The sequence below is a fragment of the Cherax quadricarinatus genome, chromosome 4 (genome assembly GCF_038502225.1).
Source record: "Cherax quadricarinatus isolate ZL_2023a chromosome 4, ASM3850222v1, whole genome shotgun sequence".
Lineage (NCBI taxonomy): Eukaryota > Metazoa > Arthropoda > Malacostraca > Decapoda > Parastacidae > Cherax > Cherax quadricarinatus.
In genome coordinates, this window is record NC_091295.1 from 39621299 (window position 1) to 39633435 (window position 12137).

Here is a 12137-nt window from a genome sequence, read left to right on the forward strand (position 1 = left end):
AGTTACATACATTGTTGTACCAGCAGATAGTTACATACATTGTTGTACCAGCAGATAGTTACATACAATGTTGTACCAGCAGATAGTTACATACATTGCTGTACCAGCAAATAGTTACATACATTGTTGTACCGGCAGATAGTTACATACATTGTTGTACCAGCAGGTAGTTACATTATTGTACCAGCAGGTAGTTACATACATTGTTGTACCAGCAGATAGTTACATACATTGTTGTACCAGCAGATAGTTACACACATTCTTGTACCAGCAGATAGTTACACACATTGTTGTACCAGCAGATAGTTACATACATCGTTGTTCCAGCAGATAGTTACATACATTTTTGTACCAGCAGGTAGTTACATTATTGTACCAGAAGATAGTTACATACATTGTTGTACCAGCAGATAGTTACATACATTGTTGTACCAGCAGATAGTTACATACATTGTTGTACCAGCAGATAGTTACCTACATTGTTGTACCAGCAGATAGTTACATACATTGTTGCACCAGCAGATAGTTACATACATTATTGTACCCGCGGATAGTTACATACATTGTTGTACCAGCAGATAGTTACATACATTGTTGTACCAGCAGATAGTTACATAGTTGTACCAGCAGATAGTTACATACATTGTTGTACCAACAGATAGTTACATACATTGTTTTACCAGCAGATAGTTACATCCATTGTTGTACCAGCGGATAGTTACATTGTTGTACCAGCAGATAGTTACATACATTGTTGTACCAACAGATAGTTACATACATTGTTGTACCAGCAGATAGTTACATCCATTGTTGTACCAGCGGATAGTTACATTGTTGTACCAGCAGATAGTTACATCCATTGTTGTACCAGCGGATAGTTACATCCATTGTTGTACCAGCGGATAGTTACATTGTTGTACCAGCAGATAGTTACATCCATTGTTGTACCAGCGGATAGTTACATTGTTGTACCAGCAGATAGTTACGTACATTATTGTTCCAGCAGATAGTTACATACATTATTGTACCAGCAGATAGCTACATACATTGTTGTACCAGCAGATAGTTACATCCATTGTTGTACCAGCGGATAGTTACATTGTTGTACCAGCAGATAGTTACGTACATTATTGTTCCAGCAGATAGTTACATACATTATTGTACCAGCAGATAGTTGCATACATTGTGGTACCAGCAGATAGTTACGTACATTATTGTACCAGCAGATAGTTACATACATTATTGTACCAGCATATAGTTACATTATTGTACCAGCATATAGTTATACATTATTGTACCAGCATATAGTTACATACATTGTTGTACCAGCATATAGTTACATACATTGTTGTACCAGCATATAGTTACATACATTATTGTACCAGCAGATAGTTACATACATTATTGTACCAGCAGATAGTTACATACATTATTGTACCAGCAGATAGTTACATACATTGTTGTACCAGCAGATAGTTACATACATTATTGTACCAGCAGATAGTTACATACATTATTGTACCAGCAGATAGTTACATACATTATTGTACCAGCAGATAGTTACATACATTGTTGTACCAGCATATAGTTACATACATTGTTGTACCAGCATATAGTTACATACATTGTTGTACCAGCATATAGTTACATACATTGTTGTACCAGCATATAGTTACATACATTGTTGTACCAGCATATAGTTACATACATTGTTGTACCAGCATATAGTTACATACATTGTTGTACCAGCAGATAATTACATACATTGTTGTACCAGCAGATAGTTACATACATTGTTGTACCAGCATATAGTTACATTCATTATTGTACCAGCAGATAGTTACAAACATTGTTGTACCAGCATATAGTTACATACATTATTGTACCAGCAGATAGCGTCTCTCCGGCCGGTGGTAGCGCCTCGGGTAGCTGAGCCGGAGCCATGCTGGGGTGATAGTGAGTTCATCAGGTCCTGTCTCAGAGCTCACAACATCTACCGTGCCAGGCACTCAGCGGCACCCCTCAGACTCTCCAGTGAGGTATGTCACTCAAATGTCACTCACTCCTCATTCACCTGTCACTCACTCGTCAATCACCCATCATTCTCCTGTCACTTTAGATGTCAATACTGAGCTGTCATTTCGTATATCTGGCATTTTTTCAGTCATTGCTTTGCCACTCAGAGTGTTCGTCCCAACATCTTTGCCACTCAGAATGTTCATCCCAACATCTTTGCCACTCAGAATGTTCATCCCAACATCTTTGCCACTCAGAGTGTTCATCCCAACATCTTTGCCACTCAGAGTGTTCATTACAACATCTTTGCCACTCAGAGTGTTCATTACAACATCTTTGCCACTCAGAGTGTTCATTACAACATCTTTGCCACTCAGAGTGTTCATTACAACATCTTTGCCACTCAGAGTGTTCATTCCAACATCTTTGCCACTCAGAGTGTTCATTCCAACATCTTTGCCACTCAGAGTGTTCATTCCAACATCTTTGCCACTCAGAGTGTTGATTTTAAGATATTATCTAGCAATTTTACCCTTGTTTCGATTCTGAGTACAATCAGGAAAACACACACGCACACATACCGGTGCTGAAGTGCCACACTGAACCACCTGTGCTCTCGCCCCCCTTCCTTGGCAGCTGTGTCGCCAGGCTCAGGCATGGGTCAACCACCTGGCCCACACTGGCACCTTCAGGCACCGTGGGCAGCCAGGACTGGGCGAGAACCTCTTCTGCAGGAACACGGCACTCATCCTGCGGGGTCGAACCTCCGTCATGCCAGACATTGCAGGTCAGTATGGTACTTCTGCCATGATAGTCATAGCAGTTCGGTATGACACCCAGTCAATGATAGTCATAGCAGGTCAGTGTAGCACCCCTGCCATAACAATTATAGCAGGTCAGTATAGAACCCCTGCCATGACATAGTAGGTCAGTATAGAACCCCTGCCATGACAGTCATAGTAGGTCAGTATAGCACCCCTGCCATGACATAGTAGGTCATTATAGAACCCCTGCCATGACAGTCATAGAAGGTCAGTATAGCACTCCTGCCATGACAGTCATAGTAGTCAGTATAGCACCCCTGCTATGCCGGTCATAGTGTGTCAGTATAGCACCCCTGCCATGACGGTCATATCAGGTTGGTATGGCGCCCCTGCCATGGCAGTCATAATAGGTCAGTATAGCACCCCTGCCATGACAGTCATAGCAGGTCAGTACAACACCCCTGCCAAAGCGGTCATAGCAGGTTGGTATTGCGCCCCTCAGCCCACTTCTAAGGTCAACCTCAGGTCACTTCTAAGATCACCCTCAGGTCGCTTCTAAGATCACCCTCAGGTCACTTCTAAGATCAGCCTGAGGTCACTTCTAAGGTCAACCTCAGGTCACTTCTAAGGTTAACCTTAGGTCACTTCTATGGTCAACCTGAGGTCACTTCTAAGGTCATCCTGAGGTCATTTCTAAGGTCAACCTCAGGTCACTTCTAAGGTCAACCTCAGGTCACTTCTAAGATCGACCTCAGGTTACTTCTAAGATCAACCTCAGGTCACTTCTAAGATCAACCTCAGATCACTTCTAAGTTCAACCTCAGGTCACTTCTAAGATCAACCTCATGTCACTTCTAAGATCAACCTCATGTCATTTCTAAGATCAACCTCATGTCACTTCTAAGATCAACCTCATGTCATTTCTAAGATCAACCTCGGGCCACTTATAAGATCAACGTCAGGTCACTTCTAAGATCAACCTCAGGTCCCTTCTAAGATCAACCTCAGCTCACTTCTAAGATCAACCTCAGCTCACTTCTAAGATCAACCTCAGGTCACCAACAGTCTGGTAGATCACACGTAATGTGAGTAGAAGTTAACGTGTAAAAAACACGTGAAGTTATTACATATATTGTCTGGACGGAGGTAGAAGATGTGCCCTGATGATGGAGGACAGCTCTTGATCCAAGGCACTAGAGCTGCTCTCCTCCCCTACCTCGCATCACACCTCATTACTGTTCCAGAAACATTGCTGGTGGTGCTACCTTCATGGTCAGGCAGCAGTGCTGGTGATGCTACCTGCATGGTCAGGCAGCAGTGCTGGTGATGATACCTGCATGGTCAGGCAGCAGTGCTGGTGATGCTACCTGCATGGTCAGGTAGCAGTGCTGGTGGTGCTACCTGCATGGTCAGGCAGCAGTGCTGGTGGTGCTACCTGCATGGTCAGGTAGCAGTGCTGCTGGTGCTACCTGCATGGTCAGGCAGCAGTGCTGGTGATGCTACCTGCATGGTCAGGCAGCAGTGCTGGTGGTGCTACCTGCATGGCCAGGCAGCAGTGCTGGTGGTGCTACCTGCATGGTCAGGCAGCAGTGCTGGTGGTGCTACCTGCACGGTGTTACTGTTCCAGAAACATTGCTGGTGGTGCTACCTGCATGGTCAGGCAGCAGTGCTGGTGATGCTACCTGCATGGTCAGGCAGCAGTGCTGGTGGTGCTACCTGCATGGTCAGGCAGCAGTGCTGGTGGTGCTACCTTCATGGTCAGGCAGCAGTGCTGGTGATGCTACCTGCATGGTCAGGCAGCAGTGCTGGTGATGCTACCTGCATGGTCAGGCAGCAGTGCTGGTGGTGCTACCTTCATGGTCAGGCAGCAGTGCTGGTGGTGCTACCTGCATGGTCAGGCAGCAGTGCTGGTGGTGCTACCTTCATGGTCAGGCAGCAGTGCTGGTGGTGCTACCTGCATGGTCAGGCAGCAGTGCTGGTGATGCTACCTGCATGGTCAGGCAGCAGTGCTGGTGATGCTACCTGCATGGTCAGGCAGCAGTGCTGGTGATGCTACCTGCATGGTCAGGCAGCAGTGCTGGTGGTGCTACCTGCATGGTCAGGCAGCAGTGCTGGTGATGCTACCTGCATGGTGAGGCAGCAGTGCTGGTGGTGCTACCTTCATGGTCAGGCAGCAGTGCTGGTGGTGCTACCTGCATGGTCAGGCAGCAGTGCTGGTGATGCTACCTTCATGGTCAGGCAGCAGTGCTGGTGATGCTACCTTCAAGGTCAGGCAGCAGTGCTAGTGATGCTACCTGCATGGTCAGGCAGCAGTGCTGGTGGTGCTACCTGCATGGTCAGGCAGCAGTGCTGGTGGTGCTACCTTCATGGTCAGGCAGCAGTGCTGGTGATGCTACCTGCATGGTCAGGCAGCAGTACTGGTACTGCTACCTTCATGGTCAGGCAGCAGTACTGGTACTGCTACCTTCATGGTCAGGCAGCAGTGCTGGTGGTGCTACCTTCATGGTCAGGCAGCAGTGCTGGTGATGCTACCTGCATGGTCAGGCAGCAGTACTGGTACTGCTACCTTCATGGTCAGGCAGCAGTGCTGGTGGTGCTACCTTCATGGTCAGGCAGCAGTGCTGGTGATGCTACCTGCATGGTCAGGCAGCAGTGCTGGTGATGCTACCTGCATGGTCAGGCAGCAGTGCTGGTGATGCTACCTGCATGGTCAGGCAGCAGTACTGGTACTGCTACCTGCATGGTCAAGCAGCAGTGCTGGTGGTGCTACCTGCATGGTCAGCCAGCAGTGCTGGTGATGCTACCTGCATGGTCAGGCAGCAGTGCTGGTGATGCTACCCGCATGGTCAGGCAGCAGTGCTGGTGGTGCTACCTTCATGGTCAGGCAGCAGTGCTGGTGATGCTACCTGCATGGTCAGGCAGCAGTGCTGGTGATGCTACCTGCATGGTCAGGCAGCAGTGCTGGTGATGCTACCTGCATGGTCAGGCAGCAGTACTGGTACTGCTACCTGCATGGTCAAGCAGCAGTGTTGGTGGTGCTACCTGCATGGTCAGGCAGCAGTGCTGGTGATGCTACCTGCATGGTCAGGCAGCAGTGCTGGTGATGCTACCTGCATGGTCAGGCAGCAGTGCTGGTGATGCTACCGGCATGGTCAGGCAGCAGTACTGGTACTGCTACCTGCATGGTCAAGCAGCAGTGTTGGTGGTGCTACCTGCATGGTCAGGCAGCAGTGCTGGTGATGCTACCTGCATGGTCAGGCAGCAGTGCTGGTGACGCTACCTGCATGGTCAGGCAGCAGTGCTGGTGGTGCTACCTTCATGGTCAGGCAGCAGTGCAGGTGATGCTACCTGCATGGTCAGGCAGCAGTGCTGGTGATGCTACCTGCATGGTCAGGCAGCAGTACTGGTACTGCTACCTGCATGGTTAAGCAGCAGTGCTGGTGGTGCTACCTGCATGGTCAGGCAGCAGTGCTGGTGATGCTACCTGCATGGTCAGGCAGCAGTGCTGGTGATGCTACCTGCATGGTCAGGCAGCAGTACTGGTACTGCTACCTGCATGGTCAGGCAGCAGTGCTGGTGATGCTACCTGCATGGTCAGGCAGCAGTGCTGGTGATGCTACCTTCATGGTCAGGCAGCAGTGCTGGTGGTGCTACCTGCATGGTCAGGCAGCAGTGCTGGTGATGCTACCTGCAAGGTCAAGCAGCAGTGCTGGTGGTGCTACCTGCATGGTCAGGCAGCAGTGCTGGTGATGCTACCTGCATGGTCAAGCAGCAGTGCTCCTGGTGCTACCTGCATGGTAAGGCAGCAGTGCTGGTGGTGCTACCTTCATGGTCAGGCAGCAGTGCTGGTGGTGCTACCTGCATGGTCAGGCAGCAGTGCTGGTGATGCTACCTGCATGGTCAGGCAGCAGTACTGGTGGTGCTACCTTCATGGTCAGGCGGCAGTGCTGGTGGTGCTACCTGCATGGTCAGGCAGCAGTACTGGTGGTGCTACCTGCATGGTCAGGCAGCAGTGTTGGTGATGCTACCTGCATGGTCAGGCAGCAGTGCTGGTGGTGCTACCTGCATGGTCAGGCAGCAGTGCTGGTGATGCTACCTGCATGGTCAGGCAGCAGTGCTGGTGATGCTACCCGCATGGTCAGGCAGCAGTGCTGGTGGTGCTACCTTCATGGTCAGGCAGCAGTGCTGGTGATGCTACCTGCATGGTCAGGCAGCAGTGCTGGTGATGCTACCTGCATGGTCAGGCAGCAGTGCTGGTGATGCTACCTGCATGGTCAGGCAGCAGTACTGGTACTGCTACCTGCATGGTCAAGCAGCAGTGTTGGTGGTGCTACCTGCATGGTCAGGCAGCAGTGCTGGAGATGCTACCTGCATGGTCAGGCAGCAGTGCTGGTGATGCTACCTGCATGGTCAGGCAGCAGTGCTGGTGATGCTACCGGCATGGTCAGGCAGCAGTACTGGTACTGCTACCTGCATGGTCAAGCAGCAGTGTTGGTGGTGCTACCTGCATGGTCAGGCAGCAGTGCTGGTGATGCTACCTGCATGGTCAGGCAGCAGTGCTGGTGATGCTACCTGCGTGGTCAGGCAGCAGTGCTGGTGGTGCTACCTTCATGGTTAGGCAGCAGTGCTGGTGATGCTACCTGCATGGTCAGGCAGCAGTGCTGGTGATGCTACCTGCATGGTCAGGCAGCATTACTGGTACTGCTACCTGCATGGTTAAGCAGCAGTGCTGGTGGTGCTACCTGCATGGTCAGGCAGCAGTGCTGGTGATGCTACCTGCATGGTCAGGCAGCAGTGCTGGTGATGCTACCTGCATGGTCAGGCAGCAGTACTGGTACTGCTACCTGCATGGTCAGGCAGCAGTGCTGGTGATGCTACCTGCATGGTCAGGCAGCAGTGCTGGTGATGCTACCTTCATGGTCAGGCAGCAGTGCTGGTGGTGCTACCTGCATGGTCAGGCAGCAGTGCTGGTGATGCTACCTGCAAGGTTAAGCAGCAGTGCTGGTGGTGCTACCTGCATGGTCAGGCAGCAGTGCTGGTGATGCTACCTGCATGGTCAAGCAGCAGTGCTGCTGGTGCTACCTGCATGGTAAGGCAGCAGTGCTGGTGGTGCTACCTTCATGGTCAGGCAGCAGTGCTGGTGGTGCTACCTGCATGGTCAGGCAGCAGTGCTGGTGGTGCTACCTGCATGGTCAGGCAGCAGTACTGGTGGTGCTACCTTCATGGTCAGGCAGCAGTGCTGGTGGTGCTACCGGCATGGTCAGGCAGCAGTGCTGGTGATGCTACCTGCATGGTCAGGCAGCAGTGCTGGTGGTGCTACCTGCATGGTCAGGCAGCAGTACTGGTTGTGCTACCTTCATGGTCAGGCAGCAGTGCTGGAGGTGCTACCTGCATGGTCAGGCAGCAGTGCTGGTGATGCTACCTGCATGGTCAGGCAGCAGTGCTGGTGATGCTACCTGCATAGTCAGGCAGCAGTGCTGGTGATGCTACCTGCATGGTCAGGCAGCAGTGCTGGTGGTGCTACCTGCATGGTCAGGCAGCAGTGCTGGTGATGCTACCTGCATGGTCAGGCAGCAGTGCTGGTGATGCTACCTGCATGGTCAGGCAGCAGTGCTGGTGGTGCTACCTTCATGGTCAGGCAGCAGTGCTGGTGGTGCTACCTGCATGGTCAGGCAGCAGTGCTGGTGATGCTACCTGCATGGTCAGGCAGCAGTGCTGGTGATGCTACCTGCATGGTCAGGCAGCAGTGCTGGTGGTGCTACCTTCATGGTCAGGCAGCAGTGCTGGTGGTGCTACCTGCATGGTCAGGCAGCAGTGCTGGTGGTGCTACCTTCATGGTCAGGCAGCAGTGCTGGTGGTGCTACCTGCATGGTCAGGCAGCAGTGCTGGTGATGCTACCTGCATGGTCAGGCAGCAGTGCTGGTGATGCTACCTGCATGGTCAGGCAGCAGTGCTGGTGATGCTACCTGCATGGTCAGGCAGCAGTGCTGGTGATGCTACCTGCATGGTCAGGCAGCAGTGCTGGTGGTGCTACCTGCATGGTCAGGCAGCAGTGCTGGTGATGCTACCTGCATGGTCAGGCAGCAGTACTGGTGATGCTACTTGCATGGTCAGGCAGCAGTGCTGGTGATGCTACCTGCATGGTCAGGCAGCAGTGCTGGTGATGCTACCTGCATGGTCAGGCAGCAGTACTGGTACTGCTACCTGCATGGTCAAGCAGCAGTGTTGGTGGTGCTACCTGCATGGTCAGGCAGCAGTGCTGGTGATGCTACCTGCATGGTCAGGCAGCAGTGCTGGTGATGCTACCTGCATGGTCAGGCAGCAGTGCTGGTGATGCTACCTGCATGGTCAGGCAGCAGTGCTGGTGATGCTACCTGCATGGTCAGGCAGCAGTGCTGGTGATGCTACCTGCATGGTCAGGCAGCAGTGCTGGTGATGCTACCTGCATGGTCAGGCAGCAGTGCTGGTGATGCTACCTGCATGGTCAGGCAGCAGTGCTGGTGATGCTACCTGCATTGTCAGGCAGCAGTGCTGGTGATGCTACCTGCATGGTCAGGCAGCAGTGCTGGTGATGCTACCTGCATGGTCAAGCAGCAGTGCTGGTGGTGCTACCTGCATGGTCAGGCAGCAGTGCTGGTGATGCTACCTGCATGGTCAGGCAGCAGTGCTGGTGGTGCTACCTTCATGGTCAGGCAGCAGTGCTGGTGGTGCTACCTGCATGGTCAGGCAGCAGTGCTGGTGGTGCTACCTTCATGGTCAGGCAGCAGTGCTGGTGGTGCTACCTGCATGGTCAGGCAGCAGTGCTGGTGATGCTACCTGCATGGTCAGGCAGCAGTGCTGGTGGTGCTACCTTCATGGTCAGGCAGCAGTGCTGGTGGTGCTACCTGCATGGTCAGGCAGCAGTGCTGGTGATGCTACCTGCATGGTCAGGCAGCAGTGCTGGTGATGCTACCTGCATGGTCAGGCAGAAGTGCTGGTGATGCTACCTGCATGGTCAGGCAGCAGTGCTGGTGATGCTACCTGCATGGTCAGGCAGCAGTACTGGTAGTGCTACCTGCATGGTCAAGCAGCAGTGCTGGTGATGCTACCTGCATGGTCAGGAAGAAGTGCTGGTGATGCTACCTGCATGGTCAGGCAGCAGTGCTGGTGATGCTACCTGCATGGTCAGGCAGAAGTGCTGGTGATGCTACCTGCATGGTCAGGCAGCAGTGCTGGTGATGCTACCTGCATGGTCAGGCAGCAGTGCTGGTACTGCTACCTGCATGGTCAACCAGCAGTGCTGCTGATACTACCTGCATGGTCAGGCAGAAGTGCTGGTGATGCTACCTGCATGGTCAGGCAGCAGTGCTGGTGATGCTACCTGCATGGTCAGGCAGCAGTACTGGTAGTGCTACCTGCATGGTCAAGCAGCAGTGCTGGTGGTGCTACCTGCATGGTCAGGCAGCAGTGCTGGTGATGCTACCTGCATGGTCAAGCAGCAGTGCTGGTGGTGCTACCTGCATGGTCAGGCAGCAGTGCTGGTGATGCTACCTTCATGGTCAGGCAGCAGTGCTGGTGATGCTACCTTCATGATCAAGCAACAGTGCTGGTGGTGCTACCTGCATGGTCAGGCAGCAGTGCTGGTGATGCTACCTGCATGGTCAGGCAGCAGTGCTGGTGGTGCTACCTTCATTGTCAGGCAGCAGTGCTGGTGATGCTACCTTCATGATCAATCAGCAGTGCTGGTGGTGCTACCTGCATGGTCAGGCAGCAGTGTTGGTGATGCTACCTGCATGGTCAGGCAGCAGTGCTGGTGATGCTACCTTCATGATCAATCAGCAGTGCTGGTGGTGCTACCTGCATGGTCAAGCAGCAGTGCTGGTGGTGCTACCTGCATGGTCAGGCAGCAGTGCTGGTGATGCTACCTGCATGGTCAGGCAGCAGTGCTGGTGATGCTACCTTCATGGTCAGGCAGCAGTGCTGGTGATGCTACCTTCGTGGTCAGGCAGCAGTGCTGGTGATGCTACCTTCATGGTCAAGCAGCAGTGCTGGTGGTGCTACCTGCATGGTCAGGCAGCAGTGTTGGTGATGCTACCTGCATGGTCAGGCAGCAGTGCTGGTGGTGCTACCTTCATTGTCAGGCAGCAGTACTGGTGATGCTTCCTTCATTGTCAGGCAGCAGTGCTGGTGATGCTACCTGCATGGTCAGGCAGCAGTGCTGGTGATGCTACCTGCATGGTCAGGCAGCAGTGCTGGTGATGCTACCTGCATGGTCAGGCAGCAGTGCTGGTGGTGCTACCTGCATGGTCAGGCAGCAGTGCTGGTGATGCTACCTGCATGGTCAGGCAGCAGTGCTGGTGATGCTACCTGCATGGTCAAGCAGCAGTGCTGGTGGTGCTACCTGCATGGTCAGGCAGCAGTGCTGGTGATGCTACCTTCATGGTCAGGCAGCAGTGCTGGTGATGCTACCTTCATGGTCAAGCAGCAGTGCTGGTGGTGCTACCTTCATGGTCAGGCAGCAGTGCTGGTGATGCTACCTTCAAGGTCAGGCAGCAGTGCTGGTGATGCTACCTTCATGGTCAGGCAGCAGTGCTGGTGATGCTACCTTCATGGTCAGGCAGCAGTGCTGGTGATGCTACCTTCATGGTCAGGCAGCAGTGCTGGTGGTGCTACCTTCATGGTCAGGCAGCAGTGTTGGTGATGCTACCTTCATAGTCAGGCAGCAGTGCTGGTGATGCTACTTTCATGATCAGGCAGCAGTGCTGGTGATGCTACATGCATGGTCAGGCAGCAGTGCTGGTGATGCTACCTGCACGGTGTTACTGTTCCAGAAGCAGTGCTGGTGGTGCTACCTGCATGGTCAGGAAGCAGCGCTGGTGTTGCTACCTTCATGATCAGGCAGCAGTGCTGGTGGTGCTACCTGCATGGTCAGTCAGCAGTGCTGGTGGTGCTACCTGCATGGTCAGGCAGCAGTGCTGGTGGTGCTACCTTCATGGTCAGGCAGCAGTGCTGGCGGTGCTACCTGCACGGTGTTACTGTTCCAGAAGCAGTGCTGGTGGTGCTACCTGCATGGTCAGGAAGCAGTGCTGGTGGTGCTACCTTCATGGTCAGGCAGCAGTGCTGGTGGTGCTACCTGCATGGTCAGGCAGCAGTGCTGTTGGTGCTACCTTCATGGTCAGGCAGCAGTGCTGGTGATGCTACATGCATGGTCAGGCAGCAGTGCCGGTGATGCTGCGTGCATGGTCAGGCAGCAGTGCTGGTGGTGCTACCTTCATTGTCAGGCAGCAGTGCTGGTGATGCTTCCTGCATGGTCAGGCAGCAGTGCTGGTGGTGCTACCGGCACGGTGTTACTGTTCCAGAAGCAGTGCTCGTGGTGCT

General features: G+C 52.8%; 1 protein-coding gene across 1 annotated transcript in view; it reads left to right on the forward strand.

The window, feature by feature from the left end:
• The window catches only part of LOC128684568 (uncharacterized), a 247377-nt gene that overhangs the window by 192791 nt on the left and 42449 nt on the right, over positions 1 to 12137 (forward strand). Inside the window, exons 4-5 of the mRNA XM_070095846.1 lie at positions 1893 to 2039; positions 2653 to 2803. Coding sequence (XP_069951947.1) covers positions 1893 to 2039; positions 2653 to 2803 — 298 coding nt within the window. The remainder of the gene's footprint in view (positions 1 to 1892; positions 2040 to 2652; positions 2804 to 12137) is intronic.